The sequence below is a fragment of the Nilaparvata lugens genome, chromosome 7 (assembly GCF_014356525.2).
Source record: "Nilaparvata lugens isolate BPH chromosome 7, ASM1435652v1, whole genome shotgun sequence".
Lineage (NCBI taxonomy): Eukaryota > Metazoa > Arthropoda > Insecta > Hemiptera > Delphacidae > Nilaparvata > Nilaparvata lugens.
The window spans coordinates 21,409,786-21,432,217 of NC_052510.1; the positions used below are offsets into that span (position 1 = coordinate 21,409,786).

The window sequence follows — 22,432 nt, forward strand, 5'->3', positions numbered from 1 at the left end:
ACTAAATTCCATTACAATAATTAAATATTTGTGTAGAAGCAACGTAAGAAAATATTGAAACTGGAAATTTAAGATAGAAATAAGACCTAGGAAACGTGAGACTAAGAAATAGGAAGCACTACATCTGGTTCTTTACTTTTAATGAAACAACAATACTTTTACAAGACAAACATTATCATCTGAAAACCATTGTAAAATCATCTGTTTGCCCATATGGAGCCATACCGAGTTTCAAAGCTTCATCTTAAATACATCTGGAATTAAAAAATTAATATTGATCTTTAAGTGGTGAAAATTCGTCATGCATGCAGTACGAAAAAACTTAATTAAAATTTAAATTTAAATAAAAAAAACTAAATTAAGCGCAAAAACTTTTTTTTTTATTATCTTTCGAATGAGACCAAATACAGGTGTATAGCTCTAATCCTCGAATCAGAATTTCAGTTTAAATTCGATTTTTTAATTAAAAACGAGACTCATCTTGTTTGAGTGTGAATAATTGTCTACAATTTGATAGCTTTGTGTCGAGTGATTGAGGGTGTAGAAATACTTTTTCTATAGGAAATTTGGCTGAGATTTTTCGATATTTTTCAAGTAGGCGTCCTTCGAGTCATTAAATCGTCAATATCTCAAGAACCATTGGTCTTAAGTGAATATTAAGGACATCGTAGAAAAGAGGACAAAATTTCACATTGATTTGAGGTATAAAACATGCCAGAGTGGATTATTGAGTAGTATTTTTGAGCGGTCAAAGTTGAAAAAGAGTGATTTTTGAAGTTTTTTTGAAAACTTCAGACACATTTTTCTCGATTTTTTTTTCCAGGGTACGGAATAATTTTTATAGCGCAAAAACTTCTTTTTTTGATTATATTTCGAATGAGACCAAATACAGGTGTCTGGCTCTAATCCTCGAATCAGAATTTCAGTTTAAATTCGATTTTTTAATTAAAAACGAGACTCATCTTGTTTGAGTGTGAATAATTGTCTACAATTTGATAGCTTTGTGTCGAGTGATTGAGGGCGTAGAAATACTTTTTCTATAGGAAATTTGGCTGAGAAATTCAATGAAACTGGTTAGAAGTTCGTATCTGCAATTCTTATTGAGATACAAGTTGAAAAAAGTTCAAAGTCGAGGAGGAGGAGTTCAAAGAAGGATGTTGTCGATGAGGGAAGCGTCTTCTGTAAAGTCTCTCTGCCTCTTTTGAGTTGTATGCACATTCTGCATATACCAATAGCATGTCTGTATACTCAATTGTGAGGAATTTCATGTTGATAACGATAATAAACACGGACACTTGATAACTTATTGAACTTGAGTAAAAAAAAGACTTATCACACTAATAAACTAAAAAAAACTCAAACAAACTACACTCGAAAACAATACTCTAACTAAAATATAAACTTGGGAACAGAAAAAAACAAAACTGAAATAATAGTGAATTGGAAAAATCAAACACTCATGAAAAAAATAGACTTAATAACTCAGGAACACAAACGAACGAACTGGTAAAACTTGACTATTGACTGGAAAGACATCATTATCGACTGACTGGAAGCACGTTACTTTTCATACAATGACTGCGAGAATTGTCTCTATTGTTGGGTGAGCATTAAAAAACTTTCTATTCTATCAGAGCAGCTGATTAATGAACAGATTGATTTTTCCTTCTCACTCTATTGAATCTCAATGGTATGAATTTAAAACAACGAAAAGATGTCTTTAGGGTGCTCTTCTTGAGAACTTTCATTTTTTAACACTCAAGTTTTGAAATTTTCCTGGAAAATTCATACTCATTCGATAGTTTATAAAATGGCAAAGTTTTTTCATTATTGGAAAAATATTGTTACTGTGAAAAAAATCAAGAAAAAACTGTTTGAAAAGTTTAGATTTTAACTCGACTTTGAACTTTTTTCAACTTGTATCTCAATAAGAATTGCAGATACGAACTTCTCACCAGTTTCATTGAATTTCTCAGCCAAATTTCCTATAGAAAAAGTATTTTTACGCCCTCAATCACTCGACACAAAGCTATCAAATTGTAGACAATTATTCACACTCAAACAAGATAAGTCTAGTTTTTAATTAAAAATCGAATTTAAACTGAAATTCTGAATCGAGGATTTTAGCTAGACACATGTATTTGGTCTCATTCAAAAGATAATCATAGAAGGAAGCTTTTGCGCTATAAAAGTCATTTCTTACCCAGGAAAAAAATCGAGAAAAATGTGTCTGAAGTTTTCAAAAAAGCTTCAAAAATCACTCTTTTTCAACTTTGACCGGTAAAAAATACTACTCAATAATCGACATTGGCATGTTTAATACCGCAAATCAATGTGAAATTTTGTCCTCTTTTCTACGATGTCCATAAAATTCACTTAAGACCAATGGTTCTTGAGATATTGACGATATAATGACTGGAAGTACGCCTACTCGAAAAATATTGAAAAATCGATATATCTGGAAAACGAAGGTCGATAAGAAAACATTTTACTGGACATTTTTTGTTGCAAATTGCATGTAGAATCTATGGTAGCCGGGGTTTACACCTTATCTGGGACACTCTGTATATATACAGGATATAACAAATTGTATAGATACAGGGTGTCCCAGATAAGGTGTAAATCCCGGCTACCATAGATTCTACATGCAATTTGCAACAAAAAATGTTTTGAAAAATTTTCTCCTATCGACCTTCGTTTTCGAGATATATCGATTTTTCGATATTTTTCAATTAGGCGTCCTTCGAGTCATTAAATCGTCAATATCTCAAGAACCATTGGTCTTAAGTGAATTTTAAGGACATCGTAGAAAAGAGGACAAAATTTCACATTGATTTGAGGTATAAAACATGCCAAAGTGGATTATTGAGTAGTATTTTTGAGCGGTCAAAGTTGAAAAAGAGTGATTTTTGAAGTTTTTTTGAAAACTTCAGACACATTTTTCTCGATTTTTTTTCCCAAGGTATGGAATAATTTTTATAGCGCAAAAACTTCTTTTTTTGATTATCTTTCGAATGAGACCAAATACAGGTGTCTAGCTCTAATCCTCGAATCAGAATTCCAGTTTAAATTCGATTTTTTAATTAAAAACGAGACTCATCTTGTTTGAGTGTGAATAATTGTCTACAATTTGATAGCTTTGTGTCGAGTGATTGAGGGCGTAGAAATACTTTTTCTATAGGAAATTTGGTTGAGAAATTCAATGAACCTGGTTAGAAGTTCGTATCTGCAATTCTTATTGAGATACAAGTTGAAAAAAGTTCAAAGTCGAGGAGGAGGAGTTCAAAGAAGGATGTTGTCGATGAGGGAAGCGTCTTCTGTAAAGTCTCTCTGCCTCTTTTGAGTTGTATGCACATTCTGCATATACCAATAGCATGTCTGTATACTCAATTGTGGAGAATTTCATGTTGATAACGATAATAAACACGGACACTTGATAACTTATTGAACTTGAGTAAAAAAAAAGACTTATCACACTAATAAACTAAAAAAAACTCAAACAAACTACACTCGAAAACAATACTCTAACTAAAATATAAACTTGGGAACAGAAAACAACAAAACTGAAATAGTGAATTGGAAAAATCAAACACTCATGAAAAAAATAGACTTAATAACTCAGGAACACAAACGAACGAACTGGTAAAACTTGACTATTGACTGGAAAGACATCATTATCGACTGACTGGAAGCACGTTACTTTTCATACAATGACTGCGAGAATTGTCTCTATTGTTGGGTGAGCATTAGAAAAACTTTCTATTCTATCAGAGCAGCTGATTAATGAACAGATTGATTTTTCCTTCTCACTCTATTGAATCTCAATGGTATGAATTTAAAACAACGAAAAGATGTCTTTAGGGTGCTCTTCTTGAGAACATTCATTTTTTAACACTCTAGTTTTGAAATTTTCCTGGAAAATTCATACTCATTCGATAGTTTATAAAATAGCAAAGTTTTTTCATCATTGGAAAAATATTGTTACTGTGAAAAAAATCAAGAAAAAACTGTTTGAAAAGTTTAGATTTAAACTCGACTTTGACCTTTTTTCAACTTGTATCTCAATAAGAATTGCAGATACGAACTTCTCACCAGTTTCATTGAATTTCTCAGCCAAATTTCCTATAGAAAGAGTATTTTTACGCCCTCAATCACTCGACACAAAGCTATCAAATTGTAGACAATTATTCACACTCAAACAAGATAAGTCTCGTTTTTAATTAAAAATCGAATTTAAAATAAAATTCTGAATCGAGGATTTTAGCTAGACACATGTATTTGGTCTCATTCAAAAGATAATCATAGAAGGAAGTTTTTGCGCTATAAAAATCATTTCTTACCCAGGAAAAAAATCGAGAAAAATGTGTCTGAAGTTTTCAAAAAAGCTTCAAAAATCACTCTTTTTCAACTTTGACCGGTAAAAAATACTACTCAATAATCGACTTTGGCATGTTTAATACCGCAAATCAATGTGAAATTTTGTCCTCTTCTCTACGATGTCCATAAAATTCACTTAAGACCAATGGTTCTTGAGATATTGACGATATAATGACTGGAAGTACGCCTACTCGAAAAATATTGAAAAATCGATATATCTCGAAAATGAAGGTCGATAAGAAAACATTTTACTGAACATTTTTTGTTGCAAATTGCATGTAGAATCTATGGTAGCCGGGGTTTACACCTTATCTGGGACACCCTGTATATATACAGGATATAACAAATTGTATATATACAGGGTGTCCCAGATAAGGTGTAAACCCCGGCTACCATAGATTCAGGATATAACAAATTGTATATATACAGGGTGTCCCAGATAAGGTGTAAACCCCGGCTACCATAGATTTTACATGCAATTTGCAACAAAAAATGTTCAGTAAAATTTTCTCCTATCGACCTTCGTTTTCGAGATATATCGATTTTTCGATATTTTTCAAGTAGGAGTCCTTCAAGTCATTAAATCGTCAATATCTCAAGAACCATTGGTCTTAAGTGAATTTTAAGGACATCGTAGAAAAGAGGACAAAATTTCACATTGATTTGAGGTATAAAACATGCCAAAGTGGATTATTGAGTAGTATTTTTGAGCGGTCAAAGTTGAAAAAGAGTGATTTTTGAAGTTTTTTTGAAAACTTCAGACACATTTTTCTATGAGAATCACCCGTTAGATGCACTTCATTTCAGTATTTTTTATTGGAGAGGCGCGCTTAAGGACACCTCAAGAATCAAAATTTCAAACACTTATAACTTCTGACAAAATGCTCAGATTTCATCGTACTACACTTCATTCTTCTCGGCTCGTCAAGGCGGTCCAAAATCATGCATCATAAGTCAAATTTGGTCGAAAAGTGGAAAATTTATTGTTGAGTGTACTTGAGCCCATATATATTCCAATACACAAAAAATGGCCAATTTCTATATTCAAAGCTATGTATCTCGGTAACCCCTCATAATAAAAATCACTACTTGATCTTGAAATGTACAATATAATTTCCTCTTTCACCTGCTGTAAACGATTCATGGGAAAATATTTTCGTAGAGTGAGATTTGATTGTTGAAAAAAAAATCAGGAAATTGTAGATATTTTTATCATATTAACGGTTTTGGCAGTACTATGATAGGGAAAAGTGATTCATGATGGATTTTAGGCAAATGAGCTCGTAGAGAATGAATTTATCTACAATTTAGAATCAATCATGAGTTTCTATGATGTATCAAACTCGTTTTAGAAACTCTTGATCAACAGTAAAACCACGAAAAAACTTTAAAAACTGAAATCGCCATGTTTGAAATCTCCTGTAACTTTCGAATGGTATTGGAATTGAAAGTATTATCTATTGGAGTGGGCAGAGGGTGACAATTTTCACTAGACTTGGACATTTTATCAGAAGTATTTCAAAAGACATGCAGCTTTGAATATAGAAATTGGCCATTTTTTGTGTATTAGAATATGGGCTTACATACACTCAACAATAAATTTTCCATTTTTCGACAGAATTTGACTTATGATGCATGATTTTGGACCGACTTGACGAGCCGAGAAGAATGAAGTGTAGTACGATGAAATCTGAGCATTGTGTCATAAGTTATGAGTGTTTGAAATTTTGATCCTTGAGGTGTCCTTAAGCGCGCCTCTCCACTAGAAAATACTGAAATGAAGTGCATCTAAATACTGAAACGAGTGATTCTAACAGAACATAATCTCATGAACTTATGTCATTGTGCGAAATATCAATATGAGGACAATGTAGTTGGTGATGATGGTTGAAGCTAAAAATTAGGTATTTTTCACAGTACAAGGAGCATTGTTGTCAGGTGTACCTGGAAATCTATATGAGATAGAGCGCTCTACCTGATCTCAGATTGCAAAGCAGAAAAATACGCCCGGGGGTTTTTGAATTATACATCTAAATGGTAACAATCGGAAGATATTGTTGATCAAAAACTAAAATTCATCAAAATTGATTTTTTCTTCAAATTTCACTCATTTTTGAAAAATCATAACTCAGTACTCATTGGAGATAGAGAGTTCCGAATGATCTCATTTTATTCAGAATTTTATAATCTATAAAAAAGGAAAGAGCAAATTCTTATGTCCAATTCCGAGATTTGGCAGAAATAGCTGGAAAATGAGCCGAAAATACGAGGTCTTTGGGCCACTCTGTATCTAGCACAAGGAAATTTTGCATGAAGAAAGTGGTTCTGGACTCCTCTTATGTACCCAAATAATATATTAAAAAATCAGAACTACAATATAAACTGCAAGCACACCCCCCTTTTTATGTCTATATTGCCTGGACTAAGTGTTATGACTGTGAATGTCGGTTCTGCAGCCATATGAGCGTAAATTATTTTTTATTTGTAGGACAAGCTTGAACGCAACCATGCTGTAAACTGTCATGATATTCTGTTTTATAAATAGAGGCTTGCAATGTTCCAGATAAGCAACATCGCATATTATTCTTTAGCCTTTTTCTGGAGCAAGAATACTTTTTGTACCTCTGGGGCTGCGCCCCACAAGACTAAACCATATACATATAAGTGCTTTGAAAAAAGCGCGAAGTAGCACATTCTCAAATAATTGGAAGGCACACAGTCCTTGAAACTTTGAAGGAGATATATAACCCTTCTTTATTTTGAGCAGACACTTTCAATTTGGGGTATCCATGTGAGCTTCTGATCCAGTGTTATGCCCAGAAGCTTTGCACTTACAGCTCCATTACTAATCTTTCTCATTCCAAGCACCAGTGTTTGCGTCTTGATATTATTCAATGATAGATGGTTCGCTCTAAACCAAGCTGAAGACTCTGGACATTTTTCGTTGTAGAGCACTCAGCAGATCAACATCGTTGGTAACCAGTGATGAATCATCAGCGCAGCAAACTACTTTAGGTGAAATATTTAATTCTATATCGTTCATCATCACTAGAAATAGTAGTGGCCCAAGAATGGATCCTTGAGGTACTCCGTGTGATTATCCTTTAAATGCAAAATTTTAAAAAACCTTATGTATACGACGTCGACGCGAAATTCAAAAAGAAACTTACCTGTCAAATTTCATGAAAATCTATTGCTGCATTTCGCTATAAATGCGAAACATAAATATAAACATAAAGAGAAAAAGCTTAGTTGAAAGCACAGAAAAGTCGGGAGAAAATAATAATGCTACTTCGAGTTATCAATTGCATGCCTCATAGCTTGCAATTAATAGTCCACACGACATCTCATTTTTTACCAAGTTACATTGAGATATAAACTGCATGCGTCATTGCATGCAATTTATAATCCACTTGACAGTTGATTTATGATGAATAATTCCAAATTCTGATTTTTACGGTAATATTAGCGTTCAAAGGAGACTCCTTTTCTTTCTGTATTATCCCTAAAATGCAAAATTTCAAAAAAACCTTATGTATTCCACGTCGTATACGTCGACGCAAAATTCAAAAAGGAACATACCTGTCAAATTTAATGAAAATCTATTGCTGCGTTTCGCTGTACATGCGGAACATAAATATAAACAAGAATATAAACATAAAGAGAAATGCAAAACCGTCGACTTGAATAACCTCACTTTGCTCGGTCAATTAACATACGGTAGGCTTAAGTGAGTTTTTGATATTGGAGAAAACAAATAATAGTTTTTAAGAATAGATTATGATTCAACTGAATCAACTAAAACAGGGTGACATCTGATACTTCTAGATGATAATACTGCGTGAGATCTACTGTTCACAGAGCTACTAGTATTATTCTTTTAAAAATAGCGCCTTTTAGTCGACTTCTTATAATCGAGTGCAGTCTTTGTACATCGATTCATTTCCATCGATATCATCATACCTAAATTAAATTTATAAGCAAATACCAATATTGAGGTTAGATTTTTATATAACAAACTACTCTTTTTTATTAGGTAACTTTACTTATTATTTTGAGTAGAATAATGGAATCTATGGATAACATTTCTGATTCTGACAGAACAATAAGGTTGGCAAGTCAACGAGTGAATCTATGCCTCAATACAGGCAATAATCCACCACATTTTTATACTCCTGGACAAGATATACCACTAGAAGGTTGCATGAGGTAAGTGTTTTAAATTAAAAAATTATGTTATAGTTTAGTAATAATTAAAAGACCATAGGCCTAGTAAATTTGAATGGCTTTTGTTGGCGTGGAGACCTTTCTAGGCGTATAGTGAGGTCCATGTATATGTTTACTGCCATAATAATTATAATGGCAGTTAAGAAAGATAGAAGAACAACGTTGCCGATTCTATGCATTGACACTACGGTACCTTCTATTGAAGATAGCTGATACCGGTTTATGGTATAATTTTACGTCCAGTGCCGAAATACCTGTCATCAAATTTTTGGTTGGGATCGATTTTTGTTATTTTGAGCACAAAAATTTAATTTATTCTTGTTGAGAATATTCTTCATGGAAATGTATTTTTCATAACTCAAGGTACGGTAACTTGACTGTGTAACTTAGTATTCTATGGGATACATCACCTTTAATAATTATTATTTTTAAATTTCCTAGATTTTTGAGCTTTTTTTTTGTTTCCAACCTCAACTGTAACAAAAACATAGATACAGCGTTGTATGAATGTGTGATACGTGGAAGTGGCTTCTCGAACTAGAAAGTAGAATATAACATTTTGGTAAACAAGTTAATATTACATTTGTAGAGAGCTTAACAGATTTTGTCTATTTTTCATGCATATTGTATGTGTCGACAAGGTTACTAGGCCAGCTAGTAATACATGCATCGACCACTACTTTGTTAAGTTATCACCCTTGTACGAAGCAGCTACAACTATAGTACAAACCTCAATTACCGACCACTACGCCGTGTGCATGAAATTATTCACACCTAACAAAAAACCGCCCAATAGAGATAATTATTACATGAAAATAGATTGGAATAGCGTAAAAAAACATTTTGTCTTTGCAGAATTGGAACCATGTCACAAACGAAAATAATATCAATCTTGCAACTAATTCATTTATACGAACTACACAGAATATTATTCAACAAATGACAACAAAAACTAAAATATCAGCTAAACATACTAAAATAAAACCATGGATTACTAGAGGACTTATTAATTCCATACGCCATCGCGGTAAATTGAGAAAAAAACTTAATAGACAACCTTATTGTATTTCCTTGAAAACTGAATTTACTCGTTTTAGAAACATGCTACATTCGACTATAAAACAAGCAAAACATAATTACTACAAAAATAAAATCGATGAAGTTTCAAATAACCCACACAAATTCTGGCATGTAGTAGAAGAAATCTCTGGAAAAGCCAAAGGACCCCATTCATTCCCATTGACGCATTTGCCCAAAGAGGAGATCCTACTTCAAAACCTAATATTAAGGACATTGGGAATACTTTTAATCAGTATTTCACATCAGTTGGGTCCATACTCACTAGCTCCTTGAATCCAGTAGGGCAACCAGAGATCAGAGATCAAGAGTACGTGGTTGATGCTGTCTTCAAATTGAAAGAGGTGACAAAAGAGGAATTATCAAAAAATGTAATTAATAGCCTCAAAGGCAGGAGTGCTCCGGGTATGACTGTATTCCAACACGGATAATTAAAGACAGCCTTCATACACTAATAAACCCAATACACCACATAGTGAATCTTAGCATTCAGACAGGACAATTCCCAGAATACCTAAAAATAGCGAAGATCATTCCAATCCACAAATCAGGACCCAAAAACGAACCTACAAACTATAGACCCATTTCTCTGTTATCTACTCTGTCAAAGATCATTGAAAAATGCATTAAAATACAGTTAATGGAATATTTGAAAGAAAATAACATTCTAGCACATAACCAATACGGCTTCCAAAAAGATAAAAACACCAATGATGCATCATTTCAGGTAAACAAATACATAATAGAGTCAGTTAAAATTAAAAATAAAGTTATCATGACATTCCTGGACCTGGCTAAGGCGTTTGATTCAGTAGATAGAGGCAAGCTTCTTAATAAACTTGAAGCTATTGGAGTTAGGGACACTTCTCTTCAGTGGTTCAAAAGTTATTTTTGTGAACGCCAACAATTTGTTCAGATTAATGGTGAAGACAGTAATAGGAATGGTGTAGACTATGGCGTCATTCAAGGTAGTACGCTGGGTCCAGTACTGTTCTTGATATATATTAATAATATTTCCCGGCTCAATACTACAAGCAGGATATTCCTATTTGATGACGATACAGTGGTTATTTCTACAGGTAGGGAATAGGAAGAAGTTTATGAAAATGCCACTAAAGATCTTTCCAAAATAAAAAACTGGTTTGACCATAATAACCTCACTGTGAATCTTGGCAAAACCAAGTACTTGCCAGTTGTTACAAGAAACCAACCAGACCCAGGGCTGAGACAGGTGAAAATGCACTCATGTGGGGATGTTGGATCTTTATCATGTGCTTGCGGGGTAATTGACAGAGTGGATCAATATAAATATCTGGGGGTCATTTTTGACCATCAGCTGAGTTGGGCACCACATATGCAGTGTGTCAAGCAAAGGCTACGACGGATGCTGTATGGTCTATCTCAGTTGAGCCAAGTACTTGATACCAGATTAAGTAAAAGAGTATACCATGCTTATGCACAGTCAGTGCTACAGTATGGTCTCATTGTCTGGGGAGTGGTGTCATCTGCTAGCCTGGAGCCTCTCTCGGTTACCCAGCGCACCATTATAAAAAAAATTCTTAAAAAAGAACCCAGATATCCCACGTCGCTGTTGTTCTCGGACTTCCCTGTGCTCAATTTAAGACAACTGTATATTAAAACACTTCTCACATATATCAGGAAACACAAAATAGAACTACTCAGCAATATTCAACATAACTATCAAACTCGACACAGAAATAACCATGGATATTCAACACCTCAATTATATCACGGAATAGAACTTAGGTCTCCTCACTATCTAGCACAAATCGTCTATAGAAATTTGCCCAATGATATCAGAGAAGCTGAGAACTGCAGCGATGTGGTGTATAATAGGAAGCTGTTTAAATGGTTGATTGGCATAGGTTGGGCTGGAACCGAGGGCTTACTTCATTCCTATGCTTCTTAAATCTCTACAATTTAATAAATAAATTGTCACAGTCTTGAGTCCTCTTGCTCTTTTTTTTTAGCTCTTCCTTTCTATTTAAGCACTCTTCACAAATGGTTACAAAAACAGTGGTAGGGAAGTGCAATAGTCTGTAGATTGCACTCTATCATACTAGCATATATGTTAGGTTAACTTAGTATTATGAATGTATATTATTTTGCTTATAACTATTTCAAACTTAATTTACTTTTTGTTATTAGCTTGCTCATAGGAACTCTCCCCCATTCACAGATGTATAGTCTTGGGGGATTCCACTTTTCAATAATGTTACAATTTTAAATAAAATAGTAAAGTAATTTATCTTTATATTTATTGTTTTATTGTAACTTAACTATATTGTACAAATTTGTAATTTCATGTGGAAATAAATTGAATTGAATTGAATGTAATTAGAGATTAGTTTTGAGGTTGCGTTTGTCTATCATAGTTTTTAGTATATTATATAGATCTATTATACATATTTATAGATTTTCTACAAGTTCTAAAGAAAAATATGTTGTGTTTATCGTACATTTAACATAGTAAATCTGCTTCAAACCTTGAAGGAACTTGTTTTTTGGGTCCAAGTTTCACGTATTTTGTCACATATCTTTGAAAATTACTGTAGCTAGAGACCTGGAAACGGTTTCATTCAATTGATTTTACATGAAGTATGCTAAATAGTACATCTTAATTAACAGCCAACAAATTCCCGTGGGCTAGGTATTTGTTTCAGCAGGGGAACTGAATTCAGACGAAATCTTCCACTCTGTATAACTTGGTAACCAAGCATTTTCAAACGTATGTTAATTGGACATTTTTTTCTTCTTTTGATGTGAAGAATCACGCCATCACTTATGGCCACCTTTTTTCAGAACACTCTTTATTATTGTAAAGTGATGTAGAATATTTACATCAACAAAAATAGTACTTACGTCAATGATTCTTGTCAACACTACTTGGTCCTTGATGATCAGGCTGGTATTGAGCTCTTTTTAGAGCTACTTTGGAGTTTATCTCAGGAAGTACTGGATCCCCCAGCTGCAGGTTGCTGGTTTTCATGGTGAAGGGAAAAACTGCCAACCAGGGGAAACCTAGCACACGTGATGACTGAGTGACTCCGTCCCTGGAAGTAGCCTGGTTTATAAGTGTATGGCTGAGTGAAGGCCTCAGACTATGGGGAGTTCATAGTTCGACCATTGTCAACTGGACTCTCCGTCTCTGGGAGTAGCTGGGCACAGTGAATATTCTCTGGTGGAGTTGCGGGGTAATCCAGTGAGAGACCAGATTTTGGGATTCAGGGTACCCCCGTCTCTGCAAGTAGCAGGCATGTGAAATTGCCGCTAACATTGGGAACCACAAGCATTTTCCTTGGCCTGAGTTAGAGGATAACTCGTTCGGGCCCCGACCAGGCCCACGAACCGCCGGAACTGCCTAGTGCCCCGACCAAGGGTAAACGGTCAATTGGGGTGTTTCCACTGCAATGCAGGCTAAACTCCTCTGACATAATTGCCTACCGACTTGGCAGTGCCATTGGGTAGTGACGTTCACGTATGGTGTCGACTGTCGACATCATGGACGAAACCCTGTCAACACTACTTGTTCACATTACACCTACTTTATACCATTCCCGAACATGTCAGTACAGGGGTAAGAAATTATGAAGGTCCTCAACAACGAAATTCCACTGATTGAAATTTGGTATCAATAATAAAATAATTTCTCATTAGTAGTCAGGTAGATTCAATGCATAATTTTAAAAATTCGCTTACTAGGGTCTAAACCCCGAATACCTAGGGCGGAGGGGGGTTGCGTTGATCTAAAGACCTATAGGCTATTCTATTTTATCTAGTTCTTATCACCAACCAACCCCCCCCCCCACCCAACAATATCCCTGGCTATGCCCCTGCTTGTGATGTATTCTAATTAATTATTTAACTCATTGTATTTGCGTCTACATCACTCAATAAAAAGTAGAATTCCCTGAATCACGATAATATACCTATTATAATTCAAATTCTCAAAATTATTCCTGTTTGATTTGTTTTCAGAGGGCATGGAACTTACTTTGACAAGAATGCAACAACTCTCAAAGCATCTGTGTCCGGTGTCTTGGAACGTGTGAACCAGTTAATTCTAGTCAAGCCTCTGAAATCACGCTACAATGGAGAAGTGGGTGATGTGGTTGTTGGTAGAATAATGGAGGTGCAGAAAAAACGTTGGAAAGTAGACACTAATTCACGATTAGATGCAATACTCCAACTCTCGTCTGTCAATCTGCCGGGAGGAGAACTGGTGAGTCTTATTCTTACTTGGAATTTTGTTAGTTAATTGTAAGATAAGTATCTCTAATCAAACAATGTATATTCCTTATAGTTGAATAGCCTAGAATTAGCTGCTAATCACAGAAAGTGAATTACGGGATAGAATAACCGTAATCTATATTATATAGATTTCCAATAATTTTCTGTTTTATCATTGTTGAATAAATATAAAAAAAGAAATAAGAATGTAAAATAAGAGAAGACTTGTTAAAGTCTTAGACAATCAGTCTAGTCAACAAAACATAACAGAAAATACTTTTGAAACAAAATTGTCAACATTGCAGCTCTGATAGGTTCATTATCTGTTTGGTAAAAATATCAAAACTTATAACCCATACCTCTTGTACTAAGAGGTATCAAATGTTACTTATTTTTTTGGAAGCTGAGGGTCGTACCAATATGACCACATGACCATCCCATTCTAAATCATTAAAGCTGAATAACTTCCTTTTGTGATAAAACTTAAATTATCAATTAGTTTATAGTTTATTATTTGATGATTGTGTAGCAAAAAAATCGTACTTGGAAGTGAATTTCTCTTGCAGGGTTGCATGAAATTTCAGTCTCGGTTAGGGTCTCGACTGGAAATATCATGTTCGCCCTGCAAACGGCCACTTACCGGCCACGTGTCTTGAATAGCTATGACTGCATGCTCAGTACTTTTTTTTACTTTTCTGCTCGCTAAAACTAAGAAATTATCATTCTTGTCTATGATCAGCTGGTTCTAGCAGGGCCTCCTATATAGGAAGGTAGTATATTGGAAGTCCTGGTTCTAGCCATAATGTAATATAATAGTCAACTAAGTCCCATTATTGCTAAGGTTCGTATCCTTAACAATGGCGACAATATGTTATGTATTATTGTATCTATTGTTTTGTAGTCCCATACTCTGTAGCTGTAGAAAAATTGTTATGCAACTCGAAAATTTCTGTATTGCTTTCGCAAAATTATCGCGCTCAACAGTTCAACTCAAGTACAGTAAATAGTCAAGTTCAACTTGTGATAACTGTTTTTCTCAAGTAGTAAAGTTGCGTTTCACGCTCTTAATACATAAATAGCTATTATGAAGTTTATTATTGTATATTATTTTTCCTCCACCTACTGTCTAAAGTACTTACTTTACTCCCTGAAACCTAATACTAAAGTGTCACTTTTTCGCTCTCGGTAGTAAAAAACAAAAAACTCCCTAGGGAGTAAAAGTGACTCCATTTAAATAAGATGGGGAGCATCTCTATTTTGAAACTTACATTGTAATAGGTTAGAAGGTCTAAGCTCAGATGAGAAAGCATAATAGAGGTGTATGTCATTGAGTCAACTAAATTCAATACCACAACAAGAAATTTGATCAACTCATGAAATATATGTTTGTATGATAATTATTATATTCTTAATATTAGTAGACGATAAAAATTTATACAATTTTTAAAATATTTTATTCTATTCAAAATACCAGCCAACAAATATTTTTGATCTGCAATTCAAATCTGAACCGCGTGATCTGTAGTCAGCCATTTTTAGTCATCTGTAGTCATCAGCTACATGTAGTAGCTGCTCAGCTGATATAATTGTTACAACTTTTGCTGATAGATAGCGCAATCAGCATTGCCAATCAGACGACCGGTTTTTAGGTTTTAGATTTAGGTTATGTAGTTAGGAATCATTGTCACCAATATGTGAGTTATTAGAATGATTTTATTTGCAGTTTCTATAAAAAAAAATTTAGATGGAGAAAAAATGTTGTGTACATCACGAGCGAAAAATACTTTTTCTCCCTCAGGAAAATTGCTGCCCTCGGCTTCACCTCGGGCTTCGAACTTTTTCCCACAGGGAGAAAAAGTCGTACTTTTCACTCTAGATATACAAATAACTATTTCCTCCACCTACTGTCTAAAGAGCCTACTTTACTCCCTGAAAAATAATACTAAAGTGTCACTTTTTCGCTCTAGGGAGTTTTTCTGTTTTTTCCTCCCGAGAGGGATGTAAATTGTAAAAGTAACTCCATTTAAATAACATGTAAAGCATCTCTATTTTAAAAACTTACATTTGAAATAGGTTAGAAGGTCTAAGCTCAGATGAAAAAGCATATAGAGTAGTCATTAAACTAACTAATTTCAATACCTCAACCAGACATTTGATCAATATATGAAATATATGTTTCATGCTAAAATTATCACAAACTTCATATCAGTATACCATAAAAATGTATAAATATTTTTTTTTAATTCCATGTTATTCAAAATACCAGCCAACGGATCCTCATTAAGTAATCAAATTTGAAATGGGAACTTCATCATAGTTGTAGTCGAGTCGGCCATTGTTGTTACAACTTTTGCTGACAGATAGCGCATAGTGCTGTCGGCGGTGAACTGTGTGATTACAAGCCAGCTGTTTAATTTTTAGGTTATGTTGTAACACATTTTACTGGTTACGTAAGTTTTTAAAAATTATTTTATTTGCAGTTTTTATAGAAATGTAGGTGGAGGAAAAATGTTGTGTACATCATGAGTAAAAAATGTTTTTTCTCCCTCAGGAAAACTGTTGTCCTCGGGCTTCAAACTTTTCCCTCAGAGAGAAAAAACAGTACTTTTCACTCTAGATATACAAATAACTATATCTCTCAATTCATATACTTTTCATAATATATGCCTTACAATAGCTTTCAAGGTTTAGAGTTCTGCATACAGGAATAATTTAGGAGAGGATTTTTTGTATCAGTTTCTTTCATGATACTGTGACTGTTATTCTGAATTCAAAGTTGCGAACGTGAACATGGATGGCAATTACCTCCAGGTAATGTGGTAGTGTTGAAGTTTGAGTTACATGGTCAGCAATAGGCGTTGGCATTGTCATTGGTGTATGCATTGGTGTCAGCATTGGCGTTGGCATTGTCGTAGGCATTGGCATCAACATTGGCGCAGGCATTGGCATCGGCATTGTCGTAGGCATTGGCTTCGACATTGGCACAGACATTGGTGTAGACATCAGTGTAGATATCGGCGTAGCTATTGGTGTAGATATTGGCGTTGGCATTGGTGTAGGCATCAGCATAGATATTGGTGTAGATATTCAATTAATGAGTCACACTAGTTCGAAAATCACCCAAATGTTCTTAACACTCTTCATGGTGTACACTTGTTGTTGATTTCGAGATTCACGTGATAATTATTTTGATGTTAATGTCCATGCTGTACCTGTTATTTTAAAATGCTTATAAACTAAAAAGAAAATTTTGATTTGACTACCAATACAATCTAATACACATGAAAATTATTTCCAAGTATATAATCAATATAAAAAATTAAATTTATTGTTAACATTTTATTATACAGTCAGCAATACATAAATTGTGAAATTTCCTCAAACTCTATAGAGATATCAATTACAAAATTTTAATAAAAAATAATTTCATTTCCATTTATTCACTGTTCAAATAACAAAATTTAATCCATTCTTCAAAATTTAGAACATAAACAAATACATGTTACATAAATTTCATAACACCCTGTATCATTATCAAAATTGTAAAAAAACATCAGATCATCACAACAAAAATAATTTCAATACATACTTCAATAAATTCAGACAATTGGTCTTCTATTCACAATCATTTCATAATATATCTGCATTTCATTATCATTCAGTATAACATTTCAATTATAGCATTTCCCATTTATGATTTATCATTCAGGGTTTCAAAATTATTTATGTAGACAAATTTATAAATTTTCATTTAATTTTTTGTTCAAATATTGTATAAAATGCAAAATATTTAATATTATTAATCATCCTTTATCAGATACTATAGTTTATTTCGACTTTTCAATGTTCTAAACACAAACTACATTTCATGACAAAACTTTACTATCAATCATTAAACAAGAAATCATTCAAAACATTAATAATATTTTGCTTCAAAGGCAATCAATATTCATAAGTAATCATCTGCATCTATGGCAATCAACATAAGTAATCAACACAAAAAATATTATCTCATTACTGCCTCTCTAAGTCATAACCTCTGGTCATTTCTTCTTTAGGCAATAATGGTTTTCCATCTCAAAAAACAATCACATACCAGCAAAATTCTAATCAACAAACCCCACTAAAAATTCTACATACACTCCAGCATCCATTTCAAACGATAATCAATCATATCAAAATTTATAGAACAAACAGTTTTTTTTAAATTTAGAAAAAGACATCAATTACAAAAACTTTAGAGAAATTTTAACCTTTAACTCATTTCAATTAATAATATGACAAGACGTTTTTATTTCATGAAAACATTATTATTCAAGTTAACTTTCATTTATATTGAACATCTCATATATATGGCGACACAATTCATTAATACTTTCAAATTTTGAAGTTTTATTGTTATAACAAAAGAATTTATACATAAGATTAAATTTCAGCATGTTCTAAATTGAACCATTTATTTTTTAAATAATTTCAGAATTTGAAGACTGTATAACAAGTACAAACCATTTCAAGATTACAATACAAAGACGATCAAGATGGATAAAGGGTAAATAAGTTCCCTAAAAAATACAAATAAGAGACAAAGAAAACTGGGTAAATAAATTTCCTAAATAATACAAGGAAGAGAAAGATTAATTAGAGCCTATCCTACATGTCAGTACTAAACTTTCATAAGGAAGTATATTTAATAAAATATACTACTATGGAATTTTTTAGATTCCAAGTATGACTCTAATTTGTTATAACTGTGAGCTATCACTCCCACAGAAACAACTGGTGAAGGAAAAATATTTTGACTATTGTGACTGGGTGGAGAGTTCCTAGATGTCTGTAAGGCAATGTGATAGCAGACTCTAGTATCGGACCACAAAAACATAAGTATGCAAAAGTTTTTACAAACATTTGATGTTGCAGTCTTAAGGTTTACAATTAGGTCAGATAATCTAGTCCAGCCATATGTGGTTCACGCCCACACCTCTAAAAGAATCACACCTACTTGTCTACCAAAAATCCAAAGTATTGGACAGCAAAAAAAAAATATAAAATGCAAAATGGGTTAAAAGCCCAGAAGAAAACTATAACCTAATTACATATGGCTTATGACATGATATGCAATGAAAGATGAGAAAATGGGACATAATTTGCTCTGAAAAACCTAGTTACCTAATATGATACCTTACAAAATATGTAATACATGATGAAAAAATATACCGCAAGCGAACAATTATTTACACTACAATAGATAGATTTTAGAAAAGTTAAGTTTTATCAACAATTTAAAGATTAGGAAAATAAGCTACTATTTTAACTTCCAAAATTATTTCAGAAAAAATACAAATTTAAATGACTATGGACAAGATTGGTTAAGATATGCATCATAGAAGAAATTTACTGAACATTACACAAAGTCAGGAAAGAATCGAAATTTGAAACGATTAAGGGCCAAGAAAAATAGGCTACAGGAAAGAAAAAAGACACAATTATGTACTCTTACCATACACTGCGTAGCGATTATGCTATTCTGAATCCCGGCATAACACAGGATTCCTAATCATTATGTGCTTTCTGATGGTACTTCTTCATCATATATTGATTGATTCTCATAATTTTACCTGTACTTATCTCTTCAAGTTTGAAACACCCTTTATTGAGATCATCTCTTACTATGTAAGGTCCACGATATTTAGGACACAGCTTGGCAGAAAACTTCTTCAGCTTGCTCGAAAAAATGTAATTTCGAATTACAACTAGATCATCAACCTTGAACTTATACTTGGGTTTATTATGCATATTCTGTTTGAATCTTCTGATGACACCTCTATTCTTTATTCTGTACAGTATTCGTTTGTTTCTGATACTTTCTTCTTCAAGTTCAAACTTATTTTCTACAGGATAATTGATATACTTAAAAACAAGATGTGCACACATCGGTTTTGTTGACATGTTAATTTTATTTATGTTTTTCCTAACCTCAGTTATAGCAGCTGTATTTTCTTGACAATCTATTTTCAAAGAGGATAATACCTTGATTTCCCTGTCTACTTTTTCGTTTAATTCTACAACCTCTTTTTCAACATGCTTAATACTTTCATTATTTTCTACATTGATAGCATCTTGTGTCATATTTTGTTGCTCAACTATGATCTTATTTTTATTTACTCTTTCATTAACCTCATCGACCCTATCAGAAACTTGAATGATTTTGTTTTGCTTTGATTTTTCTACATCTAACATTGATATTTCAAGATCATTAGTTTTCTGCTGTAGATGACCTATTTCTTTGTGATTTTTACTCAATGTATCATTTATCTCTTTAATTTTCTGCTTTGTATTAACCTGCTCTAGTCTTATGCTAGCAAATTCTTGCTTCATATCATCAAACCTAGCACTTTGATCTTGTTTCAAATTATCAATCTTAGCATTTTGCTCATCAATCTTAGCATTTTGCTCATCAAATCTAGCATTTTGCTCATCAAATCTAGCATTTTGCTCATCAAACCTTTGTGTTAAGAACACTATAAGATTCAGATCATTTTTAGCTCCTACCATACTTGTTTCATTTGATATTTCTACTACTTCCTCATGAATTGTTACATTTGAAACTTTTTCACTTACAGCTACACTATCGTTTGAGTCATTGTTTAAGGTTAGGTCTGAATCTTGAGATTCTTCATCTAAGTTTTGATTGTTTTCACTGAATAAAACTTCATTATTTTTATTGTTCTCCATCTTGCTACTGCATAAAAAATATTTACTCATTAGAACCTGAACTTTCTCGAACCGATTTCCCACTCAGCAGCATATCCCATTCACAATCCATGAAGATATCTATCCTACCAATAATTTTTTATAACCAGGGATATATTTTGTAGTTTTGGTTCCACACCAGGGCGTACCATTTGCCGTGCTACCAATTTATCCTAAATAGGTTGAATAGCATTTTTCACCTATTAACCTAAAGAAAGTTATCGGCTCCAAAATGGTAAATTCTTGATAAATTTTGAATGGATCTATTGCTAATGAATAGGAAATCCAGTTTTCAGAGCAAATCAACTTATAATCTTCATAAGAATTTTGGCAATATACAACACAAATCCACAAAACAATACCTCACAACACTTAAACATATAGCATCATTACAAGCTAAAATACTTATTCATTTATATAGTTGAAAACAATGGCTATAGGCTTGTAGACACACAAATCAAATTATACAAAATTAGAACACCATAAAACTGTTCAAATCTCAAATTAAAACATTATAAATTTCAATTAAACAGAAAAATATTCAGAGAGCACAAAACAATTTCCATAGCCAGCCACCATTTTTTGAGAAGGGCCTACAAAGGTAGCATTTTAGATGAAGCCAAAAACAGTGACAACGTTATGAATATGTCATCAATATTAAATTCCAAAAAAATTATAAATTACAAGTTTAGAATTTACATTTTACATTTGTTCTCAATAAAACTTTATTTCGAAACTGTTATTTTAAATTTATTTATCCTCTATGCTATTTATAATGATCTGTTAATTCTGTTTACTCTGTTTCGGTGATTCCATGGAATGTGCAACACAATATATATATATATAATATCTCGCGCTAAAATACCTCAATGGAACCTTTAATTTCAAGTAAGAGCTAGCATTAGGAAGGCATAGGTATTGTGCGTTTATACCTCTTCAAGGTCTTTGGTCTAACTGATAAGAAAAAAATACGTCATACCCGGTTCGTTCACTGATCAGTTAATCGTACTTTTCCACCGATGGAAAAGAACGTAAATAGAGTAGCTGAACGTAAACAGACATGGCTGAATACGAGGTTGTTTACAAATAATGGACTCCATTATAATGTATTTGGGAGCTGAGAAATGCATGATTACATAAATTCAATAACATTTAAAATATTTTACAAAGCATTCAAAACTACTCCAATCACCTGATGGTTTTTTATTTTAATTGATTAGAATGAAATAGGTTAAGTTCTAGTTTTGTTTACAAAATATGATCAACAGGGGAAACATCTGTCATGACTCATGAGCAACCGTTCAACCACAGAATACACACAAAATGGAAGGTATCAATCTAACCAAGATTTGAGTGCACCAAGACCACGACACATGACTGCATCATCTTGTTAGAAATTAAAACTACTGCTGTATTACAATGTTACACTTTTTTTAAGATGGCGGATTATGGCGTCAGGATACTAACGGACTTTCCATTCTGTGGTTCATCTGTGATCACTAATCTGTGGTCAGGTTTTTTACTAAACGTAAAAAAACCCGATGGAATTGATCAGTTGCTTTGAACTCAACCAATGTTTTAAGGAACAGTTTATAAATAAATATAATTTTATTACCATGAAACACACAGTTATAAGCAACGTCAATTTACAATAAGCACTAAAATATAACCTCATTGCGGCCACTTCCTCATAGACTCTAAGATTAGTAGAAAAACTAATCTAGAAATAAAAACCTGGGCCTACAGTAAC

The 22,432-nt window shown here is 33.1% G+C and overlaps 2 protein-coding genes across 2 annotated transcripts in view; one reads left to right on the forward strand and one right to left on the reverse strand.

Annotated features, from left to right (window-relative positions):
* Positions 1–22,432, reverse strand: part of LOC111054601 — a 171,417-nt gene that overhangs the window by 103,933 nt on the left and 45,052 nt on the right. The window lies entirely within an intron of this gene.
* On the forward strand, positions 8,332–13,975 carry LOC120352316 (exosome complex component RRP4-like). The gene is made up of 2 exons (XM_039432335.1): positions 8,332–8,586; positions 13,681–13,975. Exons 1-2 carry the CDS (start codon positions 8,444–8,446, stop codon positions 13,958–13,960), a joined length of 423 nt encoding a protein of 140 aa, XP_039288269.1. The 5' UTR covers positions 8,332–8,443; the 3' UTR covers positions 13,961–13,975.

Bases quoted from the DNA above. Each gene is read 5' to 3' on its own strand.
- LOC120352316 (XM_039432335.1), top strand. From the start codon at position 8,444: ATGGAATCTATGGATAACATTTCTGATTCTGACAGAACAATAAGGTTG. The intron at 8,587-13,680 runs GTAAGTGTTTTA...ATTTGTTTTCAG, and splicing joins CCACTAGAAGGTTGCATGAG to AGGGCATGGAACTTACTTTG.